At 60.5% G+C, this 22,068-nt stretch overlaps 8 protein-coding genes across 8 annotated transcripts; 4 read left to right on the top strand and 4 right to left on the bottom strand.

Annotated features, from left to right (window-relative positions):
- Nucleotides 1-834: 834 nt before the first annotated feature.
- On the bottom strand, nucleotides 835-2,902 carry HRG_04333 (DHHC palmitoyltransferase domain-containing protein; the record flags this gene model as incomplete). Its single annotated transcript, XM_044862804.1, has 3 exons — nucleotides 835-1,611; nucleotides 1,670-2,662; nucleotides 2,726-2,902. 3 exons carry the CDS (start codon nucleotides 2,900-2,902, stop codon nucleotides 835-837), a joined length of 1,947 nt encoding a protein of 648 aa, XP_044721418.1.
- A 1,382-nt stretch (nucleotides 2,903-4,284) lies between these two features.
- On the top strand, nucleotides 4,285-4,823 carry HRG_04332 (uncharacterized protein; the record flags this gene model as incomplete). Its single annotated transcript, XM_044862803.1, has 3 exons — nucleotides 4,285-4,392; nucleotides 4,477-4,528; nucleotides 4,588-4,823. 3 exons carry the CDS (start codon nucleotides 4,285-4,287, stop codon nucleotides 4,821-4,823), a joined length of 396 nt encoding a protein of 131 aa, XP_044721417.1.
- Nucleotides 4,824-5,261: 438 nt separating this feature from the next.
- HRG_04331 (haloacid dehalogenase-like hydrolase domain-containing protein) lies at nucleotides 5,262-6,689 on the bottom strand (the record flags this gene model as incomplete). Its single annotated transcript, XM_044862802.1, has 1 exon — nucleotides 5,262-6,689. One exon carries the CDS (start codon nucleotides 6,687-6,689, stop codon nucleotides 5,262-5,264), a length of 1,428 nt encoding a protein of 475 aa, XP_044721416.1.
- A 2,211-nt stretch (nucleotides 6,690-8,900) lies between these two features.
- HRG_04330 (phosphoadenosine phosphosulfate reductase family domain-containing protein) lies at nucleotides 8,901-9,833 on the top strand (the record flags this gene model as incomplete). Its single annotated transcript, XM_044862801.1, has 1 exon — nucleotides 8,901-9,833. One exon carries the CDS (start codon nucleotides 8,901-8,903, stop codon nucleotides 9,831-9,833), a length of 933 nt encoding a protein of 310 aa, XP_044721415.1.
- A 1,302-nt stretch (nucleotides 9,834-11,135) lies between these two features.
- HRG_04329 (methyltransferase TYW3 domain-containing protein) lies at nucleotides 11,136-12,167 on the top strand (the record flags this gene model as incomplete). The annotated part of the gene is made up of 2 exons (XM_044862800.1): nucleotides 11,136-11,600; nucleotides 11,679-12,167. 2 exons carry the CDS (start codon nucleotides 11,136-11,138, stop codon nucleotides 12,165-12,167), a joined length of 954 nt encoding a protein of 317 aa, XP_044721414.1.
- Nucleotides 12,168-12,599: 432 nt separating this feature from the next.
- Nucleotides 12,600-13,294, bottom strand: HRG_04328 (uncharacterized protein; the record flags this gene model as incomplete). The annotated part of the gene is made up of 3 exons (XM_044862799.1): nucleotides 12,600-12,977; nucleotides 13,119-13,176; nucleotides 13,242-13,294. 3 exons carry the CDS (start codon nucleotides 13,292-13,294, stop codon nucleotides 12,600-12,602), a joined length of 489 nt encoding a protein of 162 aa, XP_044721413.1.
- A 4,550-nt stretch (nucleotides 13,295-17,844) lies between these two features.
- On the top strand, nucleotides 17,845-19,140 carry HRG_04327 (ferric reductase like transmembrane component domain-containing protein; the record flags this gene model as incomplete). The annotated part of the gene is made up of 1 exon (XM_044862798.1): nucleotides 17,845-19,140. The coding sequence occupies one exon, from the start codon at nucleotides 17,845-17,847 to the stop codon at nucleotides 19,138-19,140; it is 1,296 nt and encodes a 431-aa protein (XP_044721412.1).
- Nucleotides 19,141-19,839: 699 nt separating this feature from the next.
- Nucleotides 19,840-21,621, bottom strand: HRG_04326 (tetrapyrrole (Corrin/Porphyrin) methylases domain-containing protein; the record flags this gene model as incomplete). Its single annotated transcript, XM_044862797.1, has 2 exons — nucleotides 19,840-20,932; nucleotides 20,990-21,621. The coding sequence occupies 2 exons, from the start codon at nucleotides 21,619-21,621 to the stop codon at nucleotides 19,840-19,842; spliced, it is 1,725 nt and encodes a 574-aa protein (XP_044721411.1).
- Between the last annotated feature and the right edge of the window lie 447 nt (nucleotides 21,622-22,068).

The raw sequence follows: 22,068 nt of genomic DNA, 5'->3' as shown, positions 1-22,068 counted from the left end.
TCCTCTGTACGTCTGGGAGAGAGAGGAAAAGGGAGAGTGGGAGACGGAGAGGGAGACGGATCTCAGACAACCGCCCTTAATTGCTGCTGACATATGCCATGTACCCTCCTGGAACCGGCTTTGAACTAGGCGGGCGCCTCGAAGTTTTTTTTCTTCCGCTTATCGAAGGCGCTGAGACCCCCTATCCTCCTATCTCAGTGGGTACTCGGCTAACCCCGCCAGCCTACCCTGTAACATCACCACGACGTTCGCGACAATCTCTACCAACTCGCATCAACATTCAAGACACTCTTGTTTCCGTATGCCTACCAGTCCGGCGATTCATCCGAGACTGTACCCCAGCCGAGCTGCTTGTTCTAGAGCCCCAACGGCATACGTTACTTTTCGCATGATATCCAAGCGAGTGCGCTGGCCTGGAAGTTCCACGCGCACGCGTGTCATGCCAATTCTACAACGACGGCCAAGACAAGATTCGGTCTGCACCAAGATTCAGGGGTCCATTAAGTCTAGATCCGCCCCTGCTGGACCTGACCATCCGTTGCCACGAGCACACAACAGCATATACATACACTTCCTTCTGAAAAAAGAACAAGGAGGAAGACCAAGAAGAGAAGAAGCTAACGATACAGTCGCAGAGGGTATACTAGACGCAACGCATTATAAATGTGCCCACACCTGGTAAAGATGGGTCCCCTCATGATCCCAGGGCATCGAGCCGCAGCTAAATTTTGTTGCCCTCCCCCGAAATAAAGAACACCGAATAGAAAGATGAACCAGTAGAAAGTCGGGCAAACAATGTTAGTCAACCTCACACGTCAAGGACACGCACATTCCTCATCCCTGAGTCTGCTCTCGCAGCGCCACCGGCCCCTGGAACCCCCGTGACGATCCGGGCTGGACCGAGTCCATCTCGAGCCCCTGCGAGTTCTTCCGCGCGCGGTGGCTCCGGCGAACCCCGAGTCGCTGGTCGCCCTGCTGGTACTTGGTCTTGAAGCGGTAGTACGTCGGCAGCCGCGGGCGACAGAGCACGGCCATGAGGTTTCTCGCGATGCTCCCTTGGCTGAACGCCCGGTACCGCTCCTTCTTGGCAAACTTGTGCGAGTTCATGTACTCCCGCGTCGTCTCCCCCCGCGCCATCAAGAACAGGTGATACCCCATCAAGGCGGCGGGATACAGAAACTCGATGAAGCCCATGATGGCGAGGGCAAAGGGAACACGGAATTGGTCAATGGCTTCCGCAAAGGGGATTTGCTCCCGCCCCATGTGGACAAGCACCTGGACAAGACTGGTGGCGACGAGATATGCGGCCAAAAAGGTCGCAGAGGTGACAAACGTGAAGAAGTAGCGGTAGTTGCGCTTCCCAACACAGTTGTTGAGCCAGACGCAGTGATGGTCGTGCGTCTCGATGCAGTTGTCGCAGAGGCGGCAGTGGTGAGCGCGGGGCGGCCGCCAGATGTTGCAAGTCCGGCAGTGCTTGACGGGGACTTCCATGGCTGCGGCGCTGCCCTCGGCCGATTTTATCAGCGTCCAGTCGTTGGTGGGAGGACCGACGCGCAAGGGGTCATCATGGTCGTATACGGGGGGGAACCGGTGGAGATTGCGAGGCAAGATCTGTCCAGGTTAGCACAAGGGAACACCTCGGAGACTGGCGTTGAGCGGCACTACTTACCCCGGGGTCCGAGACGGAGGCGTGGATGAAGGATGAGACGCATATATACGTGAGGTAGGCAAAGGTGATGGGAATCGCGGGCGAAATGTTGCGCCAAAGCCATGGGGCTTCAAAGATGAAAAAGAGCACACATGGGATGACGACGAAGAGACCTGTGGCGACGTTGATTGGCCTGTGTTTTGTGTTTTGCCACCGGCCGCCGAGACAGAAGATTGTGTTTCCATCAAAGTACTGGTAGACGCGCCCCTGGCTCTTGCTCTGGCTCGGAGGCTGGAAAGGCCGCGGTCTCGGTTGAGAGGGAGAGTCGACGGGGCGCAGGCGAGGAGACGAGTTGTTGGACGTCAGCTTTTCCGCGCCCTCTGTGCTTCGATTCTGACTAGCCCGTCCTGGGTCGCTCCTACTGGGCAGGAGAAAGCTTGATCGGAAGGAGCGCGACGACTTGATGGGGCTCGGCAGGCTTCCAAGATCCTTGAAGGACTTGTCCACATCGATGGTCGGGCGAGTGCGCGCATTTGACGTTTGCCGCAGTGGCCGATCGCTATCCGACTGACTGCCGTTGGCATTGTGGCCGTGGGAGGGGCTCGTGTTGGCCGTGATGCGATCAAAGTTCTCCTGCTCGGCCATGCCCACACCCCGAAACGGCACTCGCATGTTGTTGTCGCCGCTCGTGCGACGCTGGCGCCGTGGAGTGGTATTGTGCGCGGCCGCATTCTCGTCGATGACGCTGCCGCCCAGGTCCGTTGCGGCGTCATCGAGATCGTTGATGTGTTGCTGCGCTTGCGACGACTGGGTCGAAGTTGGTGGCCTCGGTGTGCCGCCTCGCTGGGCTTGCAGCTTCTGCGAGCTCATGGGTCGGTAAAAGGCATTCGACGTGATGGATGGGACGTGAGTCTTGTTGGTCAAGCTCGGTGCCCGCCCGGCGGAAGCGTTGCTCACGCTGGCGATGCTACCCCTCTTGCTGGGCAAGCCAAGCGTGTTGCTCTGGCGTCTGGACTGGGTTGGCCAAGGAGCTTTCGAGGAAGCGCCCGTCCGTGCCGTGGCGGGTCGCGAGCTCACATCTGTTCCCCTCGGCTGGCTCGTGCCGGGCCGGCGTTGCTGCCTCGCGTCGCTGCCGTCGTCGCTCCCCAGGTCCGTCATGCGGGACGAAACAACACTATCAGGACGAGGAAGCCGACCAGGATAGGGGAAGCCGCCGGAGGGCGTGGGACGGTCGTCAGAATCTGGAATCTCCATGGTGGTGATGCGAGGAGCCAGCAGTGGGCCGTTGCGCTATGACATAGTCTAGGATCTTGAAGGCAACAAGGAAGCGGGCGGGAGCCGGAGATGATGGACGAGAGCCGCAGACGGGACGCAGGATATCGTAAGAGTCGGCGAATGGATCAAATCGTCGGGGTATCGCAGCCGGGTCGTCGCTATGGCTTGTTGTGCAGCGTATATCGACGTCGAGGCGCCAGAGAGCCTGGTTGTAGGGTCGCAGGAGAATGGAGAATCGGAGAAGAGGAAGAAGAGGAGATGGCGAGACGTCGTCGAGAAGGAGAGTGGCCGAAGAAAAGAAAGGCGTGGGGAGCAAGACGAGAGGTGAAGGACAAATGAAGTCGGCCAAGGGCAGGAGCCACAAAAGGAGCGAATGGCGGTGGCGGAAAATGAAACGCAGCACAAGTGAGAGGCTTGTCTTTTTCTCTTCCTTTCTTTTTCCTCTCGTCTGTCTCTCGCTCTCGTCCCCCCCTTGGTGTTTGGAACTTGCGCTTCGGCCGCGGCGCGACGGGCCAGTGGTGAAAAAAGAGTGGGTGGGAGGGAGACTTTCCATGGATTACCTATCAGCCTACGTACATTCCTTGGTACCTATGTACATACCACATGGCCTTGGGGCCCATGTAAGGGGCTAATTGGCTGCTGCCGGGGCCTGGTGGTACTGTACAAAGCGCCGTCCCTCTCTCTCCCCCTCTCTCTTTTCATGTTGACATTAACCATTAATTACCACTTTTTCACTGCTGAAATGTAGTTCATGGACACGGCACTCTGGGACATTCAATCCACAGCCTCGGCGGCATCAACTCCTCCGATAGCCGCCCGCCGGCTCCTCCCCCTCTGATCTACAGGGATCCGACAGCATTTGTCGCGTTTACTGTCACGCCTCCGTCCACCGCTGTCAGTGCCTTGGCCATCCGCAGTGGCATACAGATACCGGTACAATCAAAGGCCCGCTGTTGGACGACATATTCTCTTGGGTAAAAGACGTAAAGTGGGTGAAGCATCATCTACCTTTTAGATGCACCGTTCGGCATCTCCGAAGATACGTAGTTACACGCGGCATTGGCATTGGCTCTCGCGTCTCTGTTGGACCAACATGTACTCCGTACCCATGACACAACCCCCCACTTCCCCACACGGCCTGGATTCAACGCGTGACCTCGCACGTGATATAACCTCTCTCCATCCCATTAGCCAATGGCGTGCTGCCAAACCCGCCCCAGCCGAGCCCGGAGCATCATCATACGAGAATCTTCATAACGTCAGTCCTGCTGCAAGGCACAGCCAATTCCACGCCCTCTCCGCCTCTTCAACCTCACTCAGTGGACTTCTCGCCGAAACCACCGTCGTCCCTTCCCATCACCATGGCCTCAAGCGTCACCCGTCGTCTCCTCTCCACCACCGCTCGTCGGTTCCAGGCCGAGAGCAAGGCGGAGCTCAAGCGCGAGACCAAGCGCAACCCCGAGCTTATGGTGCGTCGTTGCCAGCTTTTGCACCCCGACAGATTTTGCGTCCCGAACGTGCATGCATCGAATCAGCGGCTGACAGCAACATAGATCCTCGGCGGCGTCATGGTTGCTGCTCTCGGCGGTGCTGGTTACTACCTAGGTATGCCGGCCCCCTTAGAGCGTGAAGAGCATAGCAAGCCGTTAACTCTCTGACACCAGGCCAAAGCCCGACGGGATCCACCTCCGAGTCCCCCGTCCACATCGCCAAAGGCGGCATGCCCTGGGAGGGCGACGCCGACGCCCAGGGCAAGTACAAGTACCACCCGGGCGGCGACCCCAGCAAGGAGCCCAGGGACGCCCCCAGCGCGCTCAACGTCGTCGTTGTCCCCGACGTCACTCTCCCCCGGGAGCTGCACGACAAGTACAACAAGTGGGGCAAGGACGGATACCCGTAAGGAGGGCCACGGACGGCCTCGAGCACGATACGGAAGACGGGATTGCATGCCGTGGCCATACCACGGTGGACAGGGAGGGGCGGAGGCATACGCGAGGAGACGCATGCGTGTAGACTTGAACCTGTACAGTTGGGATCCAAACATTGGATCAACCTGGCCCCGATATCAAAAATGTCCCTTTATGCACTCGCATGCTCTGACTTGCTTCGGCCCGTGTTTTATATGGTCCGAGTCTCCAAATATGCCAGTCGGCAGGATTCATACTGCGAACTGGCTGACGCCATGGTATCCTAACAGCCTACAACAATCGAATCGGGCAAACAACGCATAACCCCTCTCCCACAGCCTCGGAAACTCACACCACCTACATTCAATGGGAAACGCTCCTCAAAACCAACTGTCATCGCACATCATCGTCTCTCCGCTCCGCATCCGCACTCACTCGACGAGCATGCCAATTTCCTCACTCGTGAAGCCGAAGAGGAACAGCAAGTCCAACAGGCTGTCGCCGTTGAGCCGCGCGTCCGCCTCCATCTGCACGCGCGGCTTGGCCCTCCACGCCACACCGAGCCCCGCCTTGTCCATCATGAGCAGGTCGTTGGCGCCGTCGCCTACGGCCACGACCTGCGCCAGGTCAATCTTCTCCTTGGCAGCAATTTCGACGAGGAGATCATGCTTGCGCTCCTTGCCCACAATGGTCCCCTTGGCCTCGCCCGTGAGCTTGCCGTCGGCAACAACGACCTCGTTGGCGTAGGCATAGTCGATGCCCAGGTGGTTGGCGAGCCAATCCGCCAGGGGCTGAAAGCCGCCAGAGAGGACGGCCGTCTTGACGCCGAGGCGGTTCAGGGCTTTGATGAGGGCGGCAGCGCCCGGGGTCACGTCGATGACTGACCGGAGATGATGGAAGACGGAGGCATTGACGCCCTTGAGCAAGGCAAGGCGCTCGCGGAATGAGGCCTCGAATTCCAGCTCGCCGTGCATGGCCCGGTCTGTGATTTTGGCGACACGCGCAGCCAGGTCGGGCTGGTCCGTGACGGTGTCGGCGAGGAGCTCGATGGCCTCCTGGGTGATGAGAGTGCTGTCCATGTCAAAGACGACGAGGCGGGGGTGTCGTCTCCAGACGAGGTCACGCTGCAGGGCGACGTCAACGTTCCACTCCCTCTCGAAGCGGTATATCATCTCATGCTTGCGCAGGTCCGAAAGGCTCAGGTACTTGGGAGACGGGGCCGGATCCAGAGTCAGCTCGACGACGCGGGGGTTCTCCTGGCTGTCGAGGCAGCGGTGCGATGAGTGCGGCTGATCGGCGGCCGAGGGCTGGGGAAAGGTGGACATGAGGTGCAGAAAGGAGGTGAGACAGAGAGGCGAGATGTACGAGCCGTACAGGTGGTCCAACTGCTCCGACTCCTGGGTGGGGGGCTCAAGCGGGAAGGAATCCATGCTCGAGGTCGGAGCCATGTTGGCCGGGAGAGACTCGCTGCTGTCGGCCATGCGGGACCGGAGCGGCAAGGGGGACGAGGCATTCGGGGCGGGGGCCTTGTAGAAGAGGGTGGCGACGAGGCGATCCGTCTTGCGGCCCGAGGCCGGGGCGCAGTTGGGATGGGAGAAGCTGTGGCTGACGCCGCTCTCGACTATCGTCGGGGGGTTGTCCTCGGAGGGGATGCCGTTGAAGGGCAGGGCGGACTTGGGGGGCTGGGGGCTGACCGAGGCGGCGCGCACATCGGCGACGACGGTGTCGATGCCGTGGTGCGACTCGGGCTGCCGGGGGGGGCGGTATTGCTGGTGGTCGCTCAGGTAGGAGCTGCTGCGCATCGAGGCCGTGAGCTGGGGACGGACAGCAGCAGCCGGGTGCCTCGCCGTGTCGGCCATGATGGGGCGCGTGTGGGTGGAAGAGTCTTGGGGGAGAGAGTCGAGAGGCAAGCAGGCGGCAGTCAAGGATGGCGCAGGGCGCAAAATCGCTCACTTGGCTTGGTTGAGAGGATGGATGGCGGGAGGGTTTCCAGCCGTGGCGGAGAACAAACGTCGTCGACGTCGGCGCCGCAGTGGACTGACTGACTGGCTGGCTGTTGGCAGAGATTCTCTCGTCGAGGTGGAAATTCTTCCCCTCTTCTTCAGGGGACCCCCGAAGGTGTCTGACGGGTGTTTCCAGCGCCGTGCCCCGCCGGCCGTTGGAGGCTGGCTTGCCGCTAAGCCAAGCTCGACTGGCCTCACTCCACCAGCCCGCCCGCCTGGGCGACAAGAATCAATACCTTACCTTATACCTAAGTACTATCTGCCAGAGAGTCCACACAGGGACTGGCCGCGGCGAGCTAATTTTTTCCCTACTGGAGGTATCAGAGAAAGATGCCGTTGTTGTAGATACGACGCATGCAGGCTTGACAGACATGGTGGGTCACTGACAGCTTGTTAGCGCGCGTATTAGACATGAGGTCATGTCTGGTTGGTTCCCCCCCCCCGTCGTAGGTATTTGACTGATTGACTCTCCTCTCCCCCACGAGGGCCCCCCAGTTATGGACCCAACACGCTGCCACGAGGCGCGCAGAGGCCAGGGCTGATGGCCGGGCACAGGCTTGGACCGCCTACCCGCAACACGGAGCCCCCGGGGACGCTGCCTTCGCGAAATGCCGTGGGACGTGACTCGTGCGTGGCTGGTCGGCAAGCCGCAGGACAGGCAGCATTGTTCTCCTGTACCACGGCGAGGACAGCAATCCCGCTGGTCTGCAAAACACCGAGAATCGCCGTCTCCGGGCCGCATTTAGGCGAGCGACACTTGTTGAGAGAGTCCAACGTCGGCCCCGCTCGCCAACCAAGGACGACTCGAACAGGCTGCATCCTCCTCCTCCTCTGACCGACAAAGCCGTTTGTACTCTGTGCCCGACTCCCGCGTGTGCGCCGACGAGCCGAAAGCGTGGCAGAGCTAATTCATGAACAAAGTATCTACATACATACAGCCTCTCTGGAACTCTGGAAGCGGTGTCCCCGGTTGTTGCTGACATCGGAGCCTTGGCGAGATGACGTGCTCCATGGCTCCACGGATGCGTTTCTGCTCTCAGCTCAGTCAAGCATCTGTGCTTGCCCTGCCCTCTCTCCCTCTTCCCCTTGCTCCCGGCTCCTGAATGCCGTCCCCGCAACTGTTTCTTTGTCATCGGGTCGGTGCGGCGTGAGTCGGAGTTTAAGGGATTAACAAGCTCATCGCCACCACGTCATGGCCGAACTCCGTGCCTCCAGTACCCACGGTAACGGACGGGTAAATCGCCTGGAAAGCCAATTGTGAGTTATGTGTAAGCGTTCCTCTCCCGTCTGTCCGGGTGCTTGGTCGCACAGGACGGGGCATGCCCAACATGCCATTGCCATTGCAACGTCCACGTCTTTGCTCGACCAAGGACTGCAGCCCACGGCATGTGCATAGAGATGGAGAAGAAAAACAACAATCCTTCTTCAACGCCTTGCCCAAGTGCGGCCCGGCACCGCAAGAGTGGTCTTGACCACAGTGACCAGAGGCAAAGCAAAGGTACGTACCCCGATGCTCCGAACCCTAAACATCGGCCTTGGCCAATCACAGCCGCCCTTGCGTCCATCGCGGAAGCAATGGCGTCGATGTCGTGATCGTTCCCAGACGCAGTCCAAACGCCCCGAGATGCTCCAGGATGCGCTTGCGCAATGCCCCCGGGCCAGCCCAATTTCCCTCCTCTTCTTTTCCAATGCGGGAGCAGCATGGAGCCGTCTGTAATTAGTCAGGCCCCCCCCGTTCTCTCCCTTCCCTTTCAAAACGGGCCAACTTCCATCCAACCCGAACCCGTAGCTCGCTCTGCCTCTCTTGTCCTCTTGTCTTTGAAATCAAGTTTCTGCTCTTCTCCCCGCACATATATCTTCTGACGGCCCTTCTTCCTCTTGCCGTATCCTGTCGAGCAACAGGCTGTCTGTCGAACCATTCATCAGCATTTTTCTCGTCACCCCTGAATAATCACTTGGCCATTCGACATCAAATACAGAGACAAAGATACTCAGCTTGGCTTTCCGTCTTGCCGTCCAACTCCTCGTAGTGCTCCGGAACCAATACCTGCGACCATTCTCCCTCCCATGGCCCAACCAACCACCACCCCGTCGTCTGCCAAAATCGTCGACGACAAGATGGACCACAACGACATCGAGTCGGGATACGTCTCGGGCCACTCCGACTACTCGCCGTCGCCCTCCAAGAGGTCTCGCCCCAATGTCTCCCTCACCAAGGAGCACGTCCAGTACCTCAACCAGCAGATGGAGCCCATGCATCCAATGGACATCCTCCGCTTCTGCAAAGTCATGTTCCCCAACCTGTACCAGTCGACGGCCTTTGGTCTGACCGGCCTCGCCACTCTCGACATGCTGTCCAAGATTCAGCACGAGAACCCAGGCTCCAAGCCCGTCGACCTCATCTTTCTCGACACCCTGTACCACTTCCGGGAGACGCACGACCTAGTCGACCGCGTCAAGGAGCGGCATCCCGACGTCACCGTCCACGTGTTCAAGCCGCACGCTGCCGAGACGGCCAAGGAGTTCGAGGATACGTACGGCGAGGAGCTGTACAAGGTCGCCGGGGATATGTACGACTGGATCGTCAAGGTCGAGCCCCTAGAGCGGGCGTACGACGAGCTCAAGGTCGCCGCCGTCCTCAACGGCCGTCGTCGGTCTCAAGGCGCCGCCCGCGGGTCCATCCCCGTCATCGAGTTTGACGACGAGCGCGGCATCATCAAGATCAACCCCATGGCCACCTGGACCTTTGCGCAGGTCAACGAGTACATCAAGCAGAACAAGGTGCCGTACAACGTGCTCCTGGACCGGGGGTACAAGTCCATCGGCGACTGGCACTCGACGAGCCCCGTCGGCGAGGGCGAGGATGAGCGTGCCGGGCGCTGGAAGGGCCAGTCCAAGACGGAGTGCGGCATCCACAACCGGAAGTCGAGGTACGCCCAGTTCGCCGGGGAGCCGGGCCAGAAGGACGAGTCGGGCGGTCAAGTGGTGGCGCCCGTCTGATGGACGCGTGTTGAGGAGGAAAAGAAGGAGAGACGGGACAAGACCCACGCGCACGCTCGTGCTGCTGGAACGAGAGGATGGGGGCGACCGCTAACGACGCAAATGATTTGTCGGGCATTTTCAACGGGAGTTCGGATCGCCATGTGCAGCCGACAAGGCTTTTGACACCGCTGGTATCACGGGTAGCATTTGCTTTCATTCAAGGGAAGGAGTTGCGAGGCCGTCTGCGTCTGTCTGCCGGGCTCGTGGTGCGCAGAGAAGGCAGTGGGCGCTGCGTGCCGTACATGGTAGAACAGATATCAATCAGTCTGGGACGATGAAGGCGTCTTGGTTCGTGAGGCGTCGAGTATCCGGTCATGCCAAGGCCTGATGTTGTCTCGTGCAAGCGTCAAGATGCGCCGAGCCGCAGAAACCCCGCCTGTATGCAATGAGCCGGGTGTGCGGCCGGCTACCCTAGATGCTAAACCGACCTCACGGTTAGGGCCTGTTGGCAGTCGTCTGCATCCATCTATGAGGATACACAACTCTGACCCCTCATGTCTTCACCCGCGCGTCCAGTCCCTGTGTAGTTTGGCCATGACAGCAGTCAACTTGGTGCGTTTTCCGGGAAGTCATCTTGTCATCAAGTCCTGCCTAAACCACGCATGTCTTCAAGTTTTACCGAGAAATGTGCGGTCTGCTTGACTGTCAAACCATTCGGCCTGGAGACGGATTCAGGCATACCGCGAACTCGACTCGGAACAACAACAAGTCTGTCTAGCTCTCGGGAGGGGGTCAGCCTGACGATGCAAGTTCGGCTCGGCGATATGCTGGTGTCTATGCTCAATATGGTGCGACTATAAGTGACCAGCCCGCATCCCTGAGCTTGCGTATCAGTGCAACACGGGAACTGGCAGGATTTTCAAGGAAGAGATTGACGAGCAGCTTGATGCATGTCAAAGAAACTCATACTCTTTGGCTTCGTACGAGGGAGATGCTCAACCTTCTGTGTTTGAATATTCGGTGCCGGTGTCACAGCATGATGTCCTACCACCTGTGTGCACCCCTACCATCCGTTTATTGCTAGAGATTGGAATGACGCCTAGTCCCTTGCACTCATGTTGAGAAACCAGATCTAGCCAATCAACCCAGCCTCCGGCTGTGGGGCCGCCGTCTGCACCCAACTTCGATCGATCGTTGCACCAAACGACTTGCCGAGACCCCAATGCTCCGCGAACCCGTCTCTCATCCCGCCGCTACTTGGACCAGCATCGGCCCGCCCATTGCCGCGCACGGGTAGGTAGAACCCTCTTCGGGCCGGCGATGCAGCAGAAGCGCGGGCTCCCTGCGCCAACGACCGCCTTTTGCGACAAAAAGGCCGGCATCCTGCACCAGCTCGCCCTGCCAGACGCCGAGTACTCGGACGCCTCGCCCAAGGGCTCCGTCGACGCGGGCATCCGCCATCTCATCGACGAGGTCAACTGCGCAGAGGGCTTCGTCACCACCAGCAGTTGCGCGGGGCGCGTGAGCGTCTTTCTCGAGGGGAGGAGGACCAAGAAGACGACGCCGGACGACGATGAGCGGCAGCGGGAGCAGAGAGCTGGGGTTGGCGGCAAGGGCGCCGGAGGGACGTGGCTGTATGTGTCGCATGAGCCTGTTCCTCGTGGCGGCCAGGACGGACGCGCGTGCTGGCTCGACGTGCTGGGATTCAGCGAGTCTGCCGTAGGACAGGGTGGTTCCCACGTGGGCGCGGAACGGAGATTGATACACTTTAAATTCGAACCCATGGTGAGCACCACTGAGCCCTGGTCCCTGGTCGACGAGCCAGGGAGCATCGGCCTGACTGACACGTCTGCCCTCGTCCAGATCCTTCACGTGCTCGCCGCCTCGACGGCCCACGCCCAAGCCCTCCTCCGCGCCGGCCTCCAAGCCGGCTTCCGCGAGTCTGGAGCCGTCAGCCTGACGCCGCCCAACGACACGCAGCCCGCCACGCCCATGGTCGCCATCCGCTCCCTCGGGCTGGGCTTCGAGTCGCTCATCGGCTACGAGACGCCCGGCGGGCAACGCTGCTGGCTCGTCTCCGCCGACCTCCTCGAGACGCTGCGCGCCGTCGCCGACGAGCGCTTTTCCGAGAACACCAGGCGCATCGAGAGGTTCCGCGCCGCCTTCCTCGACGCCGTCAGGGCGCCGGAGTCGATGGCGGGCCGCGAGTGGGAGGACGCCGCGACGAGGAGGGAGCGGAAGCGTGCTGAGGGCTTGAGGAGAAAGGCGGCCTTGGCGGCTGAGAAGACAGGCGAATGTGCACCAAGTGATGGGCCGGCGGTAGAGTCTGTAACGATGCCAGATCCGACATGACCCACTTGCCACTGCTGGACGGCGGCCGAAGGTGAGCATGACAAGACGAGTCCAGCAGGGGCTACCTGTTTGCGGCGCACGAGATAGCCGAGCACTGTCGCTGCTTGCTCTGCGTGTCGCCCTGTAACCATATCATGTCGAATGTGCCCAAAGCATCTGGGCGTCCGCGAACGTGCGCATGAGAAGAAAGAGGAACAGTCGAGGTGGAAGAATACCCTTACCTCAGGCTTGTGGAATGTAGCTCCATGCAGCTGATGCCAGCGTCGACGTTGTACTATACAGATTTCTCTCTTCAATAGCTCGCCTGGTCCGCAGACACAAAATGCCATCCCGTCCCTGCGAGTAGCCGATCAATGCTCGCCGTCAGTGAACAGCACGGAGCAAAAGCAGCAGCGCTCAAAGTTCATCGTAACCGACCATGCTGCCGACGCTCTATGATATAACCTTGTCTACCCACCCCCTCTCCAGCTTCTTGACCTCGGCCTTGAACTTTTCCACCTCCTGCCAGCAGTCGAGCGGCCGCCGGTCGTTTTCGCGCAGACAGCGGGTCACCTCGCTCCGGGCACTCTCGACGCCATCCGGCAGCGCGCGCAGCTGTTTGCGCCCCTCGAGCTTGTGCCGCAGCTCCTCGACCTCCTTGCTAACCGTGTGCCGGCTGGGGCCCGTCGCGTCCTCACCTGTGGCCTGCGAGGCAATCTTCTCGTGGGCGAGTCGGAGGGCCTCGGATTCGAGCCGCTGCAGCTTCTTCAGTTCCTCGGCGACACGAGCTTGGACGTGCTGCTCCATCAGCTTGGCGCGCGAGGCGTCGGTCTGGGCCAGCACAACGTTAGCCGCCGTACCAGCACCATTGGTTGCCAAGGGAGGGGGATCGGGTCGCCTGGGACGTGGCCTGCGGAAGGGCAGGTCAGGAAGGGGGGGGAGGGGGAGGCCGGGCACGCGGGCGTGTAGTACCTCAGGGCTCGTTTGCAGGGACTCGAGGACATCGAGGGAGACGTTGGGCGGGCCTGAGCTGTAATTTTTCGGTCGCAACTCGTTAGCGCACTCTGGATTGCCGGCCAATGGAGCAGGACGTACGTCTTCCACTCGTAACCGCCTCGAGCGTCTTGCTTGGAGTTGCTGGCACCCATGGCGGCGGGCTCGATGGCAGTGAGTCGGGGCGTTGGGACTCCGGAGCTCGTGATGAGCTTGAGCTCTCGGTCGGCGGCCTTGAATTTTCCGGGAGGCCGGCTAGAGTTCGGCTGCGTCACTGGGCAGAGGCCCCTGGAGAGATCATTGTTGGTGCCTGAGGCCGCAACGCAACATCATCCACAGGCCTGCGTGTGGCTGGGCCCGCCCCAGTGGGAACGTGTGGCTGCGCGACCGTCTAGCCCCTTATCGATGCCAGTCAGCAGCCCATCGAGAAGAATCGCCCGTTGAGTTAGCAAACAGGGTCACGGGGTGCGACAAGAGGGGTCGGGACCCGGGAAGTTCAGAATCAGACGGGAGACAGCACGCTATTGTCCCGCGCAAGACAGCCAAAGGAGAGTCAAGAGATAAGACGGGCTATCACGAAGCACTCCCCCCTGGACGTGGAGGGTGAACATACACATACAGTGCAGACACTGTAGAGTACGTGCATGCAAGTCATTTGTGGAAGATGGACTCACTGTGAAACGATGAGGGATCCGGTGCTACTGGTATATCGAGTGTTGGCGCAGTCGATGGCCTATGGATGGGGTATTGTACGGGGCCGGAGCGGTGTTGGTGGTCAGGGATTCAACTTCGGGCTCAGGCACTCCCCCGGTGAAAGCTCCCCCGGTGAAAGCTCCCCTGGTGCAGGCGCTGCCAACAGTGCAGACATCTGGCCATGACTTGCATACTGATGAAACAGAGGACAGGCTTGCGTGTCGCGGTGATGTGATAATCGGCCTCGAGTGGGACCACGGACGCATGCTCCTGGTCCCTTTGCCCGGATCAAACCAAGGGGGGGGGGCTACGGTGAGCACGTTGGCCGCGTGATTCTCGGCAGCAGTCAATCCGGCCGACAGACAGGGCAGAGCCGACAGACAGGGCAGAGCCGGGTGACGTTGCCGGGTGAGGGATAATTCACAAAGACGTCAACTCGAGAGTCGAGGCGGCGGGAAAACGCGGGACAAGTAACGGAGGCGCGTGCAGAGCGATCGGCCGAGGAGGGGACCCCTTTTTCTTTGACTGAGTGACTGGACGACAGTGTCGACTGGATGACAGAGTTTGTATTCGGGCCACCTACGTTTTGAGCAAACGCCTTTGCGCTGTTGCTGGGTGCCGAGTAACCGCGGCGGCCGTGTGGATCGAGTTGCTTAATTATTAGTATCACGTCCCTATCGGCCCCCGCCGGCCGGGGCTGGCAAGCCGTCGAGTGGCCAGGGAGGCTTGGGCGGTACGAGGTATCTCCGGCGGTAATACATGCGGAGAGGTACTTGAGCACACGCTGGAGTGCCGCCGGTGCGTTAGATTAGCGCCGAGACCCCCCCAACGATGCCCAGGCGAGCGGCCGCCAACAGGGTCAATCCTCACTCACCATCCATGGATTCTTTTTTGCCCCGAGAGTGAGCGACCGCCCTGCCCCTCCCTCCAATACGATCGACCCCTGCTCGCTGCCAAAACTGCTCGCCTACGATCAGTGACTCCAGCCCGTGGCTGGTTTCAGGAGGGGATGACAACCAGCCTCTCAAATGTCGCCATCACCGGCATCTGCTGCGAAGCCGCCTCGTTGTGCCTGCATGAGAATGTCTGCATGCACCTTGTATCTGCGGGGAGGGGGCGCGTGCGGTGCAGGCCGACCTGTGAGGCTCCCTCCCGTCGAAGAAGCAAGCAAGCACGGTGCTCGGTACAGACAGTGCGGTGCAGTGCCGCACTGCCGGCTTTGCTTCCATTTTGCTTCTTCGTCGCCTGTGCTCGCCATCGCGGCTCTTTGGGAGGAGCTAGCGGTTGTCTCAACCAAGCTTTATTACCCCCCTCAACTGCCAAGACGCAGGACTGGTGCCTTGGCCGCCAACCCTGTAGCAGCAGGATGGGCTGCCTCGTAACCCTAGTCCGGACATTTGTCACAGCCCACGAGTGAGCATGTGTACGAAGCGGACCGCGCGGTTCGACGGCGGCCAAGGATGGCGTCCGCGGGTAGGCGCCACACAGCCGTTGTATGTTACAGTGCATGGTGGCCGCTGGGAACCTCGCTCCTCGACAAGTACTCTGTACCGAGCAGTGCCTGTCGCGCCTGCCTGTTTGTCTTGTACCGGTAATCTCTGCCTGTCCCTTGCAAACCCCCCCCTGGTGCCTGGGCAAGGAGCACAGAGATTCGTGGACAACGGATGGAGGCTTTTGGCTTGGAGAAACACACCCCCTTGGTCGCTTCATGTCCAGGTGCAGAGGAGAGATGTCTTATTACGCATGGGCACAGCCTGGACGCTACTCCCCTGTGGCTCCTTGGAAACGGCCTCGGCCCATACCTACCTGCCTAGACTGAAAGAGCAAGTACGTACCTAGAGCGATCCGGCAGGGTACAAGGGTAGGCAGCCTGTCCCAGGTATCCTTTTCAATGGGCCCATTTCAGTGGGCCGGTGGCTCGAGGACCGCCTGCGATCTGTGCATGGATCGTCGCCGCCTGCCTTAGTGTCAAGGTACGTGTGAGCCCTGATTGGCCAGGAGCCGTCTGCTCATCAGCGGGCAGGCGCTGCATAATCCCGTCTTGGCCTGCAAGGGGCCAGGGGCAGACGACTCCCCAGCGGAGACGCGACCGCCTGTGAGGGCGAGCAAAGTGGGCAGCTGGCAAGACGGCGCGGGCGGAAGCCCCCAGCCTGTGCCCTTGCCCCAGTTGCCAAGGTACGGATCCTCGGTCAGTTGACCGTGCTCCAAGTCCCCTCGAGCTTTGGCGGAATCCAACCACTTTCCAAGGGGCCGCGCCCGCGTCATCTCGTCATCTGGTAGACGGCCTGTAGCCCGTCGTCCCTTGTGCCCGTCCCTCCCATCCTACTCGCCAAGGGGCGTTCAGTGTCTGGCTGCTAGTGGACGCTGGTTCAACTGCTGTACATAGGGGCTGTCCTTTTACTGACCCCCCCCCTTTCTCCCTGCTCGCCCCCTCCCTTTCCTTCGTTCTTCTTCTCCGTGTCCCGCGCACCGCATCATCTGCATTCCTTTCCTTTAACCTTTCTCTCGTGCCCCGAACGCCTTGGGCAGTTGGCGCTTTGACATTTCTCCTTGCGGCTGGCGGGCGTCGTCGAATGTAAACAAACGCCGACGGACTGTTTCATTCTGATTCACTCAACATCGGCCAAACCAAACACGCCACCACACCTGTCATCCAGACTCGGCGGCTGGGCCAACGCACTTGAAACCGTGGCCCTCGAAAAGAAAAACAAGGAAAAAACACAACCAAAATACCGCTCTTAATCCTCGACGCTCTCTCACTCTCACTCTTTGTCGACCTTACCGCGGCTTCGTTTCATCGACGCTCGTTTGATCCCGGCTCACACCATCTCCAGCACCCGCCGACTCTTCACTGGCCAGCCATCGCGACACAACGCGTCGTCATCTGCCCCAATCAGCTCCTGGAGGCTGGTCGGTGCTCCCATCGTCACGGACCAGCCGCTGCATACATCCTCGCCGGGGCCTGCACCTGGTCCACACATCTGGGTTTATCTTGTGTGGATACTCTAGCAACCCAGCCCTCGCCGCGCCGATCTACAGTACTGCCCTCGGCAGCCACCCATTGGGAGACCACGTTTGAGACGTCACCGACTTTTTTCCTGTCATGCCCTGTTCCTCTTTTGTCACAGACACATGATGACGGCCTGTGGAAAAACTTAGCGGGACAGGTACTTCTCCTTTCTTCCCGGGCTTGTACTCGACGCCTGTTCGGGTCAATAACTGAACACCACCCGCACTCGACAAACAATAGCGACTCGACCACTGAACACCAACGCCTCTCCAAGGAGCCGCGCGACAAGGGATTGCCTCTCCTGCCCGATTGTTTGCTCGCGTATTCTCTCTTCGTTCATTGCCTGGGCGTCTTCTGTGTTGATCCTCGGGCTTCCTCCCTCCTTCGCCGCCGTCGAGAAATACAGCCTCCGTCCGGTCTTTTCCGCTGTTCTGGCGCGGGATCGCCATCACAGCCATCACAGCCATCACCGACATCATGGAGCCAACACCGTCACTACAGATCAGAGAGGCTGGTAGCTCTCGGGAAGAGGTACAACCCAGCTCAACCATCGCCCCGTATTACACGGCGCTAAATGGAGTCAATCAGCCGATGAACATGCTCTTCAAAGATATCCTGTGGTGGAGCTTGGGCATCGTCGCCTTGATCGTCCTTGGCATACGGATCCTGGAGATCCTATGGGCAAAGCTGCGTCAAGTGTCGGCCATGTCGCAGCCGCGCGACAAGCAAGGCTACTGGAAGATTTCTCAATGGAGCTGGATGCCCTCGCTCAAGAAGCATCTAACCTACGCTCCGCTCCTGAGAAAGCGCCACAACCGTGAGTTTCGTCTCTCGTCGGCCGTAAATGTCGGCACCTTGCCGTCGCGGCTGCACACGTTGCTGCTCTTCCTCTTTGTGAGCAGCAATGCGGCCTACATGTTCATCATCGACTGGTCCGTCGGGAACAAGTATGCCGCGTGTGCCGAGCTGCGCGGGCGCTCCGGCACCCTCGCAGTCGTCAACATGATACCCCTCATCATCATGGCCGGCCGCAATAACCCCCTGATCTCATTGCTAAAGATTAGCTTCGACACTTACAATCTGCTACACCGCTGGATGGGCCGCATCATTGTCGTCGAGGTGGTCGTTCATACGGTTGCCTGGGCGATCCCCGCCGTCGCTCACAAGGGCTGGGAAGCCACGTGGGCAAAGCTCTTCAAGAGCCTCTTCATCGGATCTGGCACCATTGGCACCATTTCTATGGTCTTGTTGCTCTTGCTCTCCCTCTCACCTGTCCGCCACGCCTTCTACGAAACATTTCTCAACCTCCACATTCTGTTCGCCCTCGTCGCGATTGGCTGCACCTGGATACACTGCGCGACAGCCAAGGTACCTCCGCTGTCGTGGGCCATCGCCGTCGCCGCGCTCTGGGCCGCCGATCGTGTGGCCCGAGTCCTCCGTCTCGCCTTTACCAACTGGTCCAACAGAGGCTTCACCGAGGCGCATTGTGAGGCTCTGCCTGGCGAGGTGACTCGTGTGACGCTTCGTGTTCCGCGATACGTCGACATCGAGGCAGGAACACACGCCTACCTGCGCTTTTGGGGTATCCGTCCTTGGGAAAGCCATCCGTTTTCGATTGCCTGGGTCGACCACGAAGCCGCCAAGGCTCTTCCTACCTCGGAAAAGGACCCGCTCACCAACAAACTTGACCGCAAGACGGCAACCACCTCGGTGTCCTTCCTCATCGCCGCCCAGACTGGAGCGACTCGCTTGCTGTACGACCGGGCTTGCCAGTCGCTCAAGGGCATTCATCTGAGGGCGGCCATGGAAGGACCCTATGCCGGACATCACAATCTCGACTCGTACGGCCACGTCGTCCTTTTTGCCGGCTCGACGGGCATCACCCACCAAATCTCCCACGTTCGACATCTGCTAGAAGGCCACAGCGAAGGCATGGTTGCAACGAGGAGAGTGACTCTTGTTTGGATCGTCCGAACATATGAATCTCTAGAGTGGGTGCGTCCATACATGGACATGATTTTGCGGATACCGAGCCGCAAGGATTTACTCCGGATCCACATCTTTGTCACGCGTCCGCAAAACCCGCGCGATATTGTCAGCGCTAGTACCTCTGTCAAGATGTTCCCGGGACGGCCAAACATTCACCTGCTGCTGAACAAAGAGGTGCAGGACCAGATTGGAGCTATGTCGGTGAGCGTGTGCGGACCAGGTGGCCTGGCAGACGACGTACGAGGCGCAGTACGAGCAGTACAAGGCGACACCGTGGTGGACTTTATCGAGGAGAGCTTTACGTGGTGATTTTGGAGCCATCTTTGGATTTTTATCATCTTCGTTTCTCTGCTTGGGTTGTATATATTCCGAACCAAGCGACAGTACAGCGTCACTTGCCCCGGATTCTACTCTTTCGCTTCATGTTCTAACTTATTACTCTCTTTTATCATTTTGGCGGGGGTCATGCCAGGCGAGTTGTATAGAGAAATGCTCGAGTGCACATTGAGTCACGATATAGCGTCGCATCAGACAAGCATGACTGGAATTTTTACAGAGCCTATCTACTTGAGATGGTTGCGCGTTCCTTTTCCTTACTTTTCGCGAAAGGTGCATCACATTGTGGGTGTCGGGGTCATGATGGAGTTCTTGAAACAGGGCGATGCAGCTGAAGGCTATGTACAGTGCTATCTAATTAGATGACGGCTGAGAACATGAACAATTCGCTTCGAGAAGACAATGGCCGACAGAGGCGACCATGGCAGGGCGCTAAGACTGGTAAAACACTGTGGCTTTCTGGTCATTGTGATCCCTGGCCGGCGATCCCTGGCCGGCGTGAAACAAGGCTGAACAAGGTACAATCAATCTAATCCATTTAGATTTCGTACCCGCACGCACTCTCCTACAAACACACACACACACACTCTCAGTCACCTCACTCACTGTAGGGAGCATGGTGTATCCCGCCCACGTGCGGACGGGCGCCTGTGTGTGTACGTGGCGTTTCGGTCATGCTTCGCCGACGCGCACCGCTGCCTCGGGCACAGGCGAGTGATGCTTGTCGTCGAGGTCGATGCCGAAGCTAGCGTTCATGTCGTCCACATCGTCGAGCCCGCGGAAGCCTTCTTCAACGATCCAGGGAGGCCGTGGGTCTTGTGCGTCGCGGTCTGGTGGCGAGTACAGCACCTCGCAGGCGGCGCCGACGACGAGCAGGCCGGGCGGGCGGCTGCCCTCTGCGTCGACGGCCTGGGCGACGTGGGCGAGGGTGGTGCGGATGACGCGCTGGTCGGGACAGCTGGCGCGCTCGACGACGGCGCAAGGGGTGGTCGGGGGCCAGAGGGCGCGCCCCTTGTCGGCGGCGATGTCCTGGGGAACGACGAGGTCGGGGGTTTCCGGGTCAAGGTGGGTGGTGAGCTCGGCGACAAGGCCGGTGATGCGGTGCAGGGCCATGAGGAAGACGACGGTGCGAGTGGCGACGTAGGCAGGGGGAGCGGGTGGCTTCCCCTTCTTGCCGGTGCCGGTGCAGACGAGGACCTGGTCGGCCACGTCGCGCTGGGTAACGGGGATGCCGGCGAACAAGGGCGCGCTCAGGGCGCTGGTGACGCCGGGCAGGACGGCGACGCGGTGGGCGAGCCCCCTCTCGCGGAACCAGGCCAGCTCCTCGCCGCCGCGGCCGTAGAGAAAGGGGTCGCCCTGCTTGAGGCGCAGGACGCAGCGGCCGGCGCGCACGCCGGCGAGGGCGGCCTCGAGCAGCTCGTCCTGGGCGCGGTCGGCGTTGCCGGGGAACTTGCGGGCGATGTGGACGGGGACGCGGCGCGGGATCAGGTCGAGCACGGCCGAGGGGACGAGCTTGTCGGCCAGGACGACGTCGGCGCGCTGCATGGCGGCGAGGGTGGCGCGGGTCAGCAGCGACGGATGGCCGGGGCCGCTGCCGGCGAGGATGAGTTTGCCGGTTCTGGGGGGGTTGGTGGGGTCGTTGTCGTCGTCGGCGTCGGTGAAGCCTGGACAGGTGGCGAGGAGGCGGTCGACGTCGTCGTCGGCAATGGTGGCAAGTTTCTTGAGGGGCCAGTACTCGCAGACCTGGCCTAGCCAGCGCATCCTCCTACCGCGCACGTCTTCATCGTCATCCGGCGTGACGAGCCTATTAAAGCGCGCGCACTGGCCAAGCGAGTCGTCGAGCTGGCCGCCACCACCACCATCACCACCACCACCACCACCACCACCGCCATCATCATCGTCAAGGCCGTAGACGCGCCTGCGCACCTCGCCCAGGCGCGCGCACGCCAGGCCCAGGCCGCGCGGCAGCGACGCGGCAACCTCGCGGCGAATGCGCGACGCAAGCTTGCAGCCGTTGCCGCTCGTGGAGACGCCCACCTGCAGCGGCCCGTCGGCGTGGACCGAGAGCAGGGTGAAGGTGCACAGCGCGGGGGCGTCGACGACGTTGACGGGCACGCGGTGGCGGCGACACAGGGCGGCGATGCGGGCGGCTTCCTGCGTGTGAGGGCCGCGGCCGTTGCGGCCCCTGGTGACGAAGACGGCATCGACGACGCCGTCGACGTCGGGCCTTCCGAGGGTGAACAGGTCGTCGTCTGTAAAGGCCTTGTTCTCCCACCGCACGGCGCCCTCGTCGATCCTGGCGCGCAGCGCGTGGTGCAAGTCGTCGTCGCAGCCGGGCGCGATGAGCACCGGTCGCGCGCCGGCGGCCAGGGACTGGGTGCAGCGGGTGGCGGCGAGGGAGCCGGCGCCGATGACGAGGTGGACGTTGTCGCGGCACAGGAGGCCTGCGAGCATGGCGTTGGCGCCGGGGGGGGCAGTTGGCGCCGCGGACGAGGCCATTTTCTGTTCTCCCTGTCCTTCTTCCGCCTCGGGGGGTCCGGATGTGGGTGAGTTGGTCCGAGGCTCGCCGCCCGGGGCGCGCCCGTCCAATCTGGCGACGGGAGGTGTCGATGAGACTCGGCTCAGTCTGCTCAGCTCAATTCAAGACGCGATGATGGTTGACGACGTCTGTTTCCGTCTCGGTGGTCGTGTCTGGCCGGTCACCTGGTGAGCCTCGGCACCTCTGTGTGTGTGCCTCTCTTCGAAGCAAACAGCTTCTGGCACTCCGTCCCACCATTCACAACTTGTTCAGCTCAAAGAGAAGAAACGGAAAGAAGAGCCAAAGAGCTTCCAAAATTGCGAGGGTAGTTTTGGCTTTTTCTTTCTTGCCCCCCTTTCTTCTACTCCTCGTCCGCCGCCAAC

This window comes from Hirsutella rhossiliensis, assembly GCF_020360975.1.
Source record: "Hirsutella rhossiliensis strain HR02 chromosome Unknown scaffold00004, whole genome shotgun sequence".
Classification (NCBI taxonomy): domain Eukaryota; kingdom Fungi; phylum Ascomycota; class Sordariomycetes; order Hypocreales; family Ophiocordycipitaceae; genus Hirsutella; species Hirsutella rhossiliensis.
This window is presented reverse-complemented; position numbering and strand designations above follow the sequence as displayed.